Source organism: Oncorhynchus kisutch, linkage group LG5, assembly GCF_002021735.2.
Source record: "Oncorhynchus kisutch isolate 150728-3 linkage group LG5, Okis_V2, whole genome shotgun sequence".
Lineage (NCBI taxonomy): Eukaryota > Metazoa > Chordata > Actinopteri > Salmoniformes > Salmonidae > Oncorhynchus > Oncorhynchus kisutch.
This window is the reverse complement of record NC_034178.2, coordinates 77951190-77964311: the sequence shown is the minus strand read 5'-3', so window position 1 is coordinate 77964311 and position 13122 is coordinate 77951190. Positions and strand designations below refer to the sequence as shown.

Here is a 13122-nt window from a genome sequence, read left to right as displayed (position 1 = left end):
AATGTATTGTGTTGTTTCTAATCTAATGTATTGTGTTGTTTCTAATCTAATGTATTGTGTTGTTTCTAATCTAATGTATTGTGTTGTTTCTAATCTATTGTATTGTGTTGTTTCTAATCTAATGTCTTGTGTTGTTTCTAATCTATTGTATTGTGTTGTTTCTAATCTAATGTCTTGTTTCTAATCTAATGTATTGTGTTGTTTCTAATCTAATGTATTGTGTTGTTTCTAATCTAATGTATTGTGTTGTTTCTAATGTATTGTGTTTCTATTCTATTGTGTTGTTTCTAATCTAATGTATTGTGTTGTTTCTAATCTAATGTATTGTGTTGTTTATATTATATTGTATTGTGTTGTTTCTAATCTAATGTATTGTGTTGTTTCTAATCTAATGTATTGTGTTGTTTCTAATCTAATGTATTGTGTTGTTTCTAATCTATTGTGTTGTTTCTAATGTGTTGTGTTGTTTCTAATGTGTTGTTTCTAATGTGTTGTTTCTAATCTAATGTATTGTGTTGTTTCTAATGTGTTGTGTTGTTTCTAATCTAATGTGTTGAGTTGTTTCTAATGTAATGTAATGTGTTGTTTCTAATGTGTTGTTTCTAATCTAATATATTGTGTTGTTTCTAATGTAATGTAATGTGTTGTTTCTAATCTAATGTATTGTGTTGTTTCTAATCTAATGTATTGTGTTGTTTCTAATCTAATGTGTTTCTAATCTAATGTATTGTGTTGTTTCTAATCTAATGTATTGTGTTGTTTCTAATGTATTGTGTTGTTTCTATTGTATTGTGTTGTTTCTAATCTAATGTGTGTTTCTAATGTGTTGTTTCTAATGTGGTGTTTCTAATCTAATGTATTGTTTCTGTGTTGTGTTGTTTCTAATCTAATGTATTGTGTTGTTTCTAATCTAATGTGTTGTGTTGTTTCTAATCTAATGTGTTGTTTCTAATGTATTGTGTTGTTTCTAATCTAGTGTGTTGTTTCTAATCTAATGTGTTGTTTCTAATGTATTGTGTTGTTTCTAATCTGATCTAATTTGTTGTTTCTAATGTATTGTGTTGTTTCTAATCTGATCTAATGTGTTGTTTCTAATCTAATGTGTTGTTTCTAATGTATTGTGTTGTTTCTAATCTGATCTAGTGTGTTGTTTCTAATCTAATGTGTTGTTTCTAATGTATTGTGTTGTTTCTAATCTGATCTAATGTGTTGTTTCTAATGTATTGTGTTGTTTCTAATCTGATCTAATGTGTTGTTTCAAATCTAATGTATTGTTGTTACGGTTTTCTTCTGGTGAAAGAGAGGAGGACCAAAATGCAGCGTGGTTATTCATAAGCATCTTTAATGAAAGATGAAAATACGAACAAGATACAAAAACAAGAAACGTGAAAAACCGAAACAGCCCTATCTGGTACAACAAACACAGAGACAGGAACAAACACCCACCAAATACCCAAAGAATATGGCTGCCTAAATATGGTTCCCAATCAGAGACATTGATAAACGCCTGCTTCTGATTGAGAACCACTCTAGGCAACCATAGACTTTCCTAGACTACTATACTACACACAACCCCATCAATCTACAAAACCCCTAGACAAGGCAAACTCCTAATCACCCATCAGGGTGTCACAATTGTGTTCTTTCTAGTCTATTGTGTTGTTTATAATCTAATGTGTTATTTCTAATCTAATCCTTTTATTTACAATGACTGGGTAGTCCGTCATTGTAAGTAAGAATGTGTTCTTAACTGACTTGCCTAGTTATATAAAGGTTAAATAAAGTAAAAAAAATATTGTGTTGTTTTTAATCTAATGTATTGTGTGTCGTCTGTAGGCAGGGAAACTGGCTGTAGACCGAGGCTGGGCCATCAATGTAGGTGAGTTCTGTCTCCTCTCTTTCTCATGGCTTCTCAGTTTCACTGCCAATTCAACTCTTATGAATTGACTCAGACAGTGAGTCGGAGGTTGGACAGAGAGAGAGAGTGTGTTGTAGAATCAACTGTTAAAGACTACTAGAACCCACTGGATTCTCCAATTACATTGAGTGAAACTACAGGACAAAATTCTATCCCTCCAACCCACAAAGGCCTGTGGTGTTGATGGTATCCTAAATGAAATGATAAAATATACAATATATAAATATATATATATATTCCAATTGGCTGTACTTAAACTCTTTAACATCATCTTCAATTATGGCATCTTCCCCAATATTTGGAACCAAGGACTGATCACCCCAATCCACAAAATTGGAGACAAACTTGACCATAATAACTACCGTGGGATATGCGTCAACATCAACCTTGGGAAAATCCTCTGCATTATCATTAACATCAGACTCGTGCTTTTCCTCAGTAGAAACAAAGTACTGAGCAAATGTCAAATAGGCTTTTTACCAAATTAACATACGACAGACCACGTATTCACCCTGCACGCCCTAATTGACAAACAATGTGAGGTGTGAGGTATCACAATCTCTTTCAATAATGACAGGAATGGAGGAGGTTGTTATTCTCCAGCTAGGTTGGAGTCCGTCACTCCTCAGCAGGCCAGGCTTGGTCCTGTTTGTGGGTGAGTCCCAGAAAGAGGGCCAATTATCTACAAATTATATATTTTGGGAGGGGTAGAAAACAGTTTTCAACTATCGATTGAGTCGTGAGACTAGAGCTCATCACTCCCTGTAACTGGGTGGGGGCCAGAGACAATTACTCGATGCCGACATCTTTCTAGCTGATTTACACGCTGAAGCTATGTTGCGCTTGGTAACCTCTGACTGTTTCATCCTAACATCGTTGGTGCCGACGTGGATAACAATATCTCTATACTCTCTACACTCGCCAGTTTTAGCCTTAGCCAGCACCATCTTCAGATTAGCCTTAACGTCGGTAGCCCTGCCCCCTGGTAAACAGTGTATGATCGCTGGATGATTCGTTTTAAGTCTAATACTGCAGGTAATGTAGTCGCCAATGACCATAGTTTTCAGTTTGTCAGAGCGTCTCAGACCCCGTAACGGGAGTAGAGGCCAGAGAAGACTCGACCTCTGACTCCGACTCGCTGCTTAATGGGGAGAACCGGTTGAAAGTTTCTGTCAGCTGAATGAGCGACACCGGTTGACCATTCCTACAGCGTTTCCTTCCAGAAACCATGAGAAAGTTGTCCGGCTGAGGGGAATGTGCGAGGGGATTTATACATTGAAATGAAATGACCCTTGCCTAACGATTGCGTCTGAAGCTGGGCTTGTAGCGCACAGCTATCCTCGCCGTAAGGCGATCGTTCTCCTGTATATTATGAGTACAGCGACTGCAATTAGAAGGCATCATGTTAATGTTACTACTTAGCTTCGGCTGGTGGAGGTCCTGGAGAACCATGTCCAGATAAAGCATCATGTTAATGTTACTACTGGTTGGCTGGTGGAGGTCCTGGAGAACCACGTCCAGATAAAGCATCATGTTAATGTTACTACTGGTTGGCCGGTGGAGGTCCTGACGAACCACGTCCAGATAAAGCATCATGTTAATGTTACTACTGGTTGGCTGGTGGAGGTCCTGGAGAACCACGTCCAGATAAAGCATCATGTTAATGTTACTACTGGTTGGCCGGTGGAGGTCCTGTAGAACCATGTCCAGATAAAGCATCATGTTAATGGTACTACTGGTTGGCTGGTGGAGGTCCTGACGAACCACGTCCAGATAAAGCATCATGTTAATGTTACTACTGGGTGGCTGGTGGAGGTCCTGATGAACCACGTCCAGATAAAGCATCATGTTAATGTTACTACTTAGCTTCGGCTGGTGGAGGTCCTGACGAACCACGTCCAGATAAAGCATCATGTTAATGTTACTACTGGTTGGCTAGTGGAGGTCCTGTAGAACCACGTCCAGATAAAGCATCATGTTAATGTTACTACTGGTTGGCTTGTGGAGGTCCTGATGAACCACGTCCAGATAAAGCATCATGTTAATGTTACTACTGGTTGGCTAGTGGAGGTCCTGACGAACCATGTCCAGATAAAGCATCATGTTAATGTTACTACTTATCTTCGGCTGGTGGAGGTCCTGTAGAACCATGGCCAGATAAAGTGAATCCGTAAAGTTATCAGGTAGCAAAGTAAGATTAGCAACAAAATGCATCATGTTAATGTTACTACTTAGCTTCGGCTGGTGGAGGTCCTGGAGAACCACGTCCAGATAAAGCATCATGTTAATGTTACTACTTGTTACAAGCATTAGAATGACACATTAGCTGAACAAATTCAGTGATTATTTTATTTACACAAGAAGCAATCTAATATCACACAGTCAAAATTCTCCGTCGTTTAGTTAAGTTCACCATTCTGCGATTCTCACTGTTAATAAACATCAGGTGTTTCAACACAACGGTTCTTTATGTTATCATTTGATCTGATCAAGTCAACGCCAAATTTGTTTCCAAATAGCAGAAGTGGAATGTGTGTATGTGGGAGGGAGGGGGACCATTTGGTTATGTACTAGTATGTTGTTGTACTAATATGTTGTTGTGGACAATTTATGAAGTTGTTTCTATTTTTTAAATAGAACAAGTCTACACTTAAACAAGTCTACAAGTTGTGACCGGAAATGACTTGATTTGATCAGACTCACTCAGGATGGGGGAGTCGTCGCAGAGAGAGAGCTTTTCCTACTGTGCTCTCTCTTTGATCCCATAAAAGTCCTGCTGGAACTGCATGAGGATGCCCTGCACCATCACTGTCCCAGACTTGTACACGTTGACAGAGGTTGTTTATTTATGAACATTTGAACATCTTGGCCATGTTCTGTTATAATCTCCACCCGGCACAGCCAGAAGAGGACTGGCCACCCCAAATAGCCTGGTTCCTCTCTAGGTTTCTACCTAGGTTTTGGCCTTTCTAGGGAGTTTTTCCTAGTCACCGTGCTTCTACACATGCATTGCTTGCTGTTTGGGGTTTTAGGCTGGGTTTCTGTAAAGCACTTTGAGATATCAGCTGATGTACGAAGGGCTATATAAATTAATTTGATTTGATCTGTTTCAATTTCCTCAATGTCTAGTATTCTGAGTTTCCACCCTGGGCCAATACCCTCTCTCTTGACATAGGGGTAGTGTACTCTTATAACACTGTGCCAGGGGATGGTCTGTGTGGAATATTAAGTTGCTTGTGTTCACCTCTTTGTGGCAGTCAGCAAATAGTGTCTCTGGATTGTCCTTGAGGAGCTTAGTTGTTGTTGTACTTATTTCTTGCAGTGTTATTTTTTATATCCATGGGGTGTATTGTAATGACCCCTGGAAAGGGATAAGCCATTGGGGCTTCAAAGGCCTCTGCATTTGGGTGGGGGGCTATGAAAATATGCTGCCATTGTTGGGCTCAAAAGTGTCTCTCTTTCTCTCTCTCTCTCTCTCTTTCTCTCTCTGTCTCTGTCTCTGTCTCTGTCTCTGTCTCTGTCTCTGTCTCTGTCTCTGTCTCTGTCTCTGTCTCTGTCTCTCTCTGTCTCTCTCTCTCTCTCTCTCTCTCTCTCTCTCTCTCTCTCTCTCTCTCTCTCTCTCAATTCAATTCAATTCAATTCAAGGGCTTTATTGGCATGGGAAACATGTGTTAACATTGCCAAAGCAAGTGAGGTAGACAACATACAAAGTGAATATATAAAGTGAAAAACAACAAAAATGAACAGTAAACATTACACATACAGAAGTTTCAAAACAGTAAAGACATTACAAATGTCATATTATATATATATATACAGTGTTCTAACAATGTACAAATGGCTAAAGGACACAAGATAAAATAAATAAGCATAAATATGGGTTGTATTTACAATGGTGTTTGTTCTTCACTGGTTGCCCTTTTCTCGTGGCAACAGGTCACAAATCTTGCTGCTGTGATGGCACACTGTGGAATTTCACCCAGTAGATATGGGAGTTTTTCAAAATTGGATTTGTTTTCGAATTCTTTGTGGATCTGTGTAATCTGAGGGAAATATGTCTCTCTAATATGGTCATACATTGGGCAGGAGGTTAGGAAGTGCAGCTCAGTTTCCACCTCATTTTGTGGGCAGTGAGCACATAGCCTGTCTTCCCTTGAGAGCCAAGTCTGCCTACGGCGGCCTTTCTCAATAGCAAGGCTATGCTCACTGAGTCTGTACATAGTCAAGGCTTTCCTTAATTTTGGGTCAGTCACAGTGGTCAGGTATTCTGCCGCTGTGTACTCTCTGTGTAGGGCCAAATAGCATTCTAGTTTGCTCTGTTTTTTTGTTAATTCTTTCCAATGTGTTAAGTAGTTATCTTTTTGTTTTCTCATGATTTGGTTGGGTCTAATTGTGCTGCTGTCCTGGGGCTCTGTAGTGTGTGTTTGTGTTTGTGAACAGAGCCCCAGGACCAGCTTGCTTAGAAGACTCTTCTCCAGGTTCATCTCTCTGTAGGTGATGGCTTTGTTATGGAAGGTTTGTGAATCGCTTCCTTTTAGGTGGTTGTAGAATTTAACAGCTCTTTTCTGGATTTTGATAATTAGTGGGTATCGGCCTAATTCTGCTCTGCATGCATTATTTGGTGTTCTACGTTGTACACGGAGGATATTTTTGCAGAATTCTGCGTGCAGAGTCTCAATTTGGTGTTTGTCCCATTTTGTGAAGTCTTGGTTGGTGAGCGGACCCCAGACCTCACAACCATAAAGGGCAATGGGCTCTATGACTGATTCAAGTATTTTTAGCCAGATCCTAATTGGTATGTTGAAATTTATGTTTCTTTTGATGGCATAGAATGCCCTTCTTGCCTTGTCTCTCAGATCGTTCACAGCTTTGTGGAAGTTACCTGTGGTGCTGATGTTTAGGCCAAGGTATGTATAGTTTTTTGTGTGCTCTAGGGCAACAGTGTCTAGATGGAATTTGTATTTGTGGTCCTGGTGACTGGACCTTTTTTGGAACACCATTATTTTGGTCTTACTGAGATTTACCGTCAGGGCCCAGGTCTGACAGAATCTGTGCATAAGATCTAGGTGCTGCTGTAGGCCCTCCTTGGTTGGTGACAGAAGCACCAGATCATCAGCAAACAGCAGACATTTGACTTCGGATTCTAGCAGGGGGAGGCCGGGTGCTGCAGACTTTTCTAGTGCCCTCGCCAATTCGTTGATATATATGTTGAAGAGGGTGGGGCTTAAGCTGCATCCCTGTCTAACCCCACGACCCTGTGTGAAGAAATGTGTGTGTTTTTTTGCCAATTTTAACCGCACACTTGTTGTTTGTGTACATGGATTTTATAATGTCGTATGTTTTACCCCCAACACCACTTTCCATCAGTTTGTATAGCAGACCCTCATGCCAGATTGAGTCGAAGGCTTTTTTGAAATCAACAAAGCATGAGAAGACTTTGCCTTTGTTTTGGTTTGTTTGATTGTCAATTAGGGTGTGCAGGGTGAATACGTGGTCTGTTGTACGGTAATTTGGTAAAAAGCCAATTTGACATTTGCTCAGTACATTGTTTTCATTGAGGAAATGTACGAGTCTGCTGTTAATAATAATGCAGAGGATTTTCCCAAGGTTACTGTTGACACATATTCCACGGTAGTTATTGGGGTCAAATTTGTCTCCACTTTTGTGGATTGGGGTGATCAGTCCATGGTTCCAAATATTGGGGAAGATGCCAGAGCTAAGGATGATGTTAAAGAGTTTTAGTATAGCCAATTGGAATTTGTTGTCTGTATATTTGATCATTTCATTGAGGATACCATCAACACCACAGGCCTTTTTGGGTTGGAGGGTTTTTATTTAGTCCTGTAACTCATGTAATGTAATTGGAGAATCCAGTGGGTTCTGGTAGTCTTTAATAGTTGATTCTAAGATCTGTGTTTGATCATGTATATGTTTTTGCTCTTTATTCTTTGTTATAGAGCCAAAAAGATTGGAGAAGTGGTTTATCCACACATCTCCATTTTGGATAGATAATTCTTCGTGTTGTTGTTTGTTTAGTGTTTTCCAATTTTCCCAGAAGTGGTTAGAGTCTATGGATTCTTCAATTGCATTGAGCTGATTTCTGACATGCTGTTCCTTCTTTTTCCGTAGTGTATTTCTGTATTGTTTTAGTGATTCACCATAGTGAAGGCGTAGACTCAGGTTTTCCGGGTCTCTATGTTTTTGGTTGGACAGGTTTCTCAATTTCTTTCTTAGATTTTTGCATTCTTCATCAAACCATTTGTCATTATTGTTAATTTTCTTCGGTTTTCTATTTGAGATTTTTAGATTTGATAGGGAAGCTGAGAGGTCAAATATACTGTTAAGATTTTCTACTGCCAAGTTTACACCTTCACTATTACAGTGGAACGTTTTACCCAGGAAATTGTCTAAGAGGGATTGAATTTGTTGTTGCCTAATTGTTTTTTGGTAGGTTTCCAAACTGCATTCCTTCCATCTATAGCATTTCTTAATGTTACTCAGTTCCTTTGGCTTTGATGCCTCATGATTGAGTATTGCTCTGTTTAAGTAGACTGTGATTTTGCTGTGGTCTGATAGGGGTGTCAGTGGGCTGACTGTGAACGCTCTGAGAGACTCTGGGTTGAGGTCAGTGATAAAGTAGTCTACAGTACTACTGCCAAGAGATGAGCTATAGGTGTACCTACCATAGGAGTCCCCTCGAAGCCTACCGTTGACTATGTACATACCCAGCGTGCGACAGAGCTGCAGGAGTTGTGACCCGTTTTTGTTGGTTATGTTGTCATAGTTGTGCCTAGGGGGGCATATGGGGGAGGGAATGCTGTCACCTCCAGGCAGGTGTTTGTCCCCTTGTGTGCTGAGGGTGTCAGGTTCTTGTCCGGTTCTGGCATTTAGGTCACCACAGACTAGTACATGTCCCTGGGCCTGGAAATGATTGATTTCCCCCTCCAGGATGGAGAAGCTGTCTTCATTAAAATATGGGGATTCTAGTGGGGGGATATAGGTAGCACACAGGAGGACATTTTTCTCTGTTAGGATAATTTCTTTTTGAATTTCTAGCCAAATGTAGAATGTTCCTGTTTTGATTAATTTAATGGAATAATTTAATCTCTCTCTCTCTGTCTCTCTCTGTCTCTGTCTCTCTCTGTCTGTCTGTCTCTCTCTTTCTGTCTGTCTGTCTCTCTCTCTCTCTCTCTCTGTCTCTCTGTCTGTCTCTCTCTCTCTCTGTCTCTCTCTCTCTGTCTCTCTCTCTCTGTCTCTCTCTCTCTCTGTCTCTCTCTCTCTGTCTCTCTCTCTCTGTCTCTCTCTCTCTGTCTCTCTCTCTCTCTCTCTCTGTCTCTCTCTCTCTCTCTCTCTCAGGTGGAGGTTTCCATCATTGCTCCAGTGACAAAGGAGGAGGATTCTGTGCCTATGCCGACATCACCTTAGCTATCAAGGTAAGAACATTGCAACTATACTGAACAAAATATAAACACAACCTGTAAAGTGTTTGTCCCCTGTCTCTTGAGCTGAAATGTTCCATAAGTACAAAAAGCTTATTTTTTTCCAATTTAAATGGACTGATTTCCTTATATGAACTGTAACTCAGTAAAATCATTAACATTTTTGCATGTTGCGTTTATATTTTTGTTCAGCATAGATTTGTCTACTATTCCACAATAATGTGAATAATGGGGCAGTTAACCCACTGTTCCTAGGCCGTCATTGAAAATAAGAATTTGTTCTTAACTGACTTGCCTAGTTAAATAAAGGTAAAATAAAATACATGACAGAGACTAAGGTAAAGAGTAATATGTCTGTTCTCCTGTCTGTCTGTCTGTTTGTTTGTTCACCTCCTGCCGGTCTGTCTGTTTGTCTGTCCTAGTTTCTGTTTGAAAGGGTGGAGGGAATCTCCAGAGCCACCATCATAGATCTGGATGCACACCAGGTGAGTTGTCACTGTAACTGAGATGGTTACTGTAGCTGTCTCAGCATCCCAAATAGCATCTTGTTCACTGGTCCCACTCACCAGCGTCACTGTAAATGTCTCAGCATCCCAAATAGCATCCTGTTCACTGGGCCCACTCACCAGCGTCACTGTAAATGTCTCAGCATCCCAAATAGCATCCTGTTCACTGGGCCCACTCACCAGCGTCACTGTAAATGTCTCAACATCCCAAATAGCATCCTGTTCACTGGGCCCACTCACCAGCGTCACTGTAAATGTCTCAGCATCCCAAATAGCATCCTGTTCACTGGGCCCACTCGGACATATTTGTATAAAAGACTGAACATACGGAGCTCCATGTATATTTGTGTAAATATATTAAATATGAATGTAAATGATGAAATATTAGGTACCTTTATGATGTATATTGACCTGATTGAGATATATTCATTTGTTGTTAGTGTAACTCAGTTTTTGGCCCCCCCTCTCCCCCTCTTGCCTATTCATTGTATTGTGGTAAGTGTGTTAGGATAAAGGCAGGAATTGGGCCTTCGGGAGAGGGAGTCCTTGCTAGATGCGGGAGCGGTATAGTTTTTTGACCATACAGACATACAGACAGGTCATAATATGTATTTTCCATATCAAGTATTCTATGCTTTAAGTTGATTGGAGAATCATTTATTTGTTAGATATAAGAAGAATAAACATTTTTGTTGCACCATATCCCTGGATGTCATTGAATGTTTGGCCGTTTGGAAACCTTGAGTGTGGACTGTATGCCTACCAAACAACCCCGCTTCAGGCTTGGGCAGTGGCTATGGTAAAGACGAAAGGAAGCCACTACACGCATCTTGTTCACTGGGCCCACTCACCAGCATCACTGTAACTGTCTCAGCATCCCAAATAGCATCTTGTTCACTGGGCCCACTCACCAGCGTCACTGTAACTGTCTCAGCCTCCCAAATAGCATCCTGTTCACTGGGCCCACTCACCAGCGTCACTGTAACTGTCTCAGCCTCCCAAATAGCATCCTGTTCACTGGGCCCACTCACCAGCGTCACTGTAACTGGCTCAGCCTCCCAAATAGCATCCTGTTCACTGGGCCCACTCATCAGCGTCACTGTAACTGGCTCAGCCTCCCAAATAGCATCCTGTTCACTGGGCCCACTCGTCAGCGTCATTGTAAATGTCTCAGCCTCCCAAATAGCATCCTGTTCACTGGGCCCACTCACCACTGTATAAGTAGTCCCTCAGTAAAGATAAGTCAGTCCAGTTGATATTGAGATGCACAGTCCTCTCATCTCTCTCTGAGGTGGATAATATGTTCATTCCAGTTGACTCTGACTGTACTTTTTTAGGAAGCCTACTAATTAGCATATTTAGTTTGTGTTCAGATGAACCACATCCTCCCAAAACCACATCCTCCCAATTACCCCAGTAAGGTTTGTTAAAGTTGGGTATCAGAACAGATCTATACAGATGCTGCTATGTTAATGATTAATGAAAAGAACAATAGACTGAATCCTAATGAAGGAATATAAATGAGTCTTAAAACAGCCTGATCAGCACAGACCAGGGTGGGGAGGAGAGGAAGCTGATGGGGTGGGGGGGGGGGGGGGGGGAAAGAGAGCGGTTTCAGACCCCAATTAAGACCTAGAGTTATGACACTGTGGTCTTGTTCTGAATGTAGATTACGAACTAATGCTTACAAAGTGACGACAGCACAACAGACTGATGAGTAGTGATGCTTCCATAGTGACGACAGCACAACAGACTGATGAGTAGTGATGCTTCCATAGTGACGACAGCACAACAGACTGATGAGTAGTGATGCTTCCATAGTGACGACAGCACAACAGACTGATGAGTAGTGATGCTTCCATAGTGACGACAGCACAACAGACTGATGAGTAGTGATGCTTCCATAGTGACGACAGCACAACAGACTGATGAGTAGTGATGCTTCCAAAGTGATGACAGCACAACAGACTGATGAGTAGTGATGCTTCCATAGTGACGACAGCACAACAGACTGATGAGTAGTGGTGCTTCCATAGTGACGACAGCACAACAGACTGATGAGTAGTGATGCTTCCATAGTGACGACAGCACAACAGACTGATGAGTAGTGATGCTTCCATAGTGACGACAGCACAACAGACTGATGAGTAGTGATGCTTCCATAGTGACGACAGCACAACAGACTGATGAGTAGTGATGCTTCCATAGTGACGACAGCACAACAGACTGATGAGGAGTGATGCTTCCATAGTGACGACAGCACAACAGACTGATGAGTAGTGATGCTTCCATAGTGACGACAGCACAACAGACTGATGAGGAGTGATGCTTCCATAGTGACGACAGCACAACAGACTGATGAAGAGTGATGCTTCCATAGTGACCACAGCACAACAGACTGATGAGTAGTGATGCTTCCATAGTGACGACAGCACAACAGACTGATGAGTAGTGATGCTTCCATAGTGACGACAGCACAACAGACTGATGAGGAGTGATGCTTCCATAGTGACGACAGCACAACAGACTGATGAAGAGTGATGCTTCCATAGTGACCACAGCACAACAGACTGATGAGTAGTGATGCTTCCATAGTGACGACAGCACAACAGACTGATGAGGAGTGATGCTTCCATAGTGACGACAGCACAACAGACTGATGAGTAGTGATGCTTCCATAGTGATGACAGCACAACAGACTGATGAGTAGTGATGCTTCCATAGTGATGACAGCACAACAGACTGATGAGTAGTGATGCTTCCATAGTGATGACAGCACAACAGACTGATGAGTAGTGATGCTTCCATAGTGATGACAGCACAACAGACTGAGTAGTGATGCTTCCATAGTGATGACAGCACAACAGACTGATGAGTAGTGATGCTTCCATAGTGATGACAGCACAACAGACTGATGAGTAGTGATGCTTCCATAGTGACGACAGCACAACAGACTGATGAGTATTGATGCTTCCATAGTGACGACAGCACAACAGACTGATGAGTAGTGATGCTTCCATAGTGACGACAGCACAACAGACTGATGAGTAGTGATGCTTCCATAGTGACGACAGCACAACAGACTGATGAGTAGTGATGCTTCCATAGTGACGACAGCACAACAGACTGATGAGTAGTGATGCTTCCATAGTGACGACAGCACAACAGACTGATGAGTAGTGATGCTTCCATAGTGACGACAGCACAACAGACTGATGAGTAGTGATGCTTCCAAAGTGATGACAGCACAACAGACTGA

At 41.4% G+C, this 13122-nt stretch overlaps 1 protein-coding gene across 2 annotated transcripts in view; it reads left to right on the top strand.

The window, feature by feature from the left end:
- hdac11 (histone deacetylase 11) overlaps nucleotides 1-13122 on the top strand; it is a 53336-nt gene that overhangs the window by 17642 nt on the left and 22572 nt on the right. For both annotated transcript variants that reach the window (XR_004210124.1, XM_031825879.1), the window contains exons 5-7: nucleotides 1837-1879; nucleotides 9275-9351; nucleotides 9780-9842. Coding sequence is in view for 1 of the 2 variants with exons in the window: in XM_031825879.1 (XP_031681739.1) it covers nucleotides 1837-1879; nucleotides 9275-9351; nucleotides 9780-9842 (183 nt within the window). In the remaining variant the exon portion in view is untranslated. The remainder of the gene's footprint in view (nucleotides 1-1836; nucleotides 1880-9274; nucleotides 9352-9779; nucleotides 9843-13122) is intronic.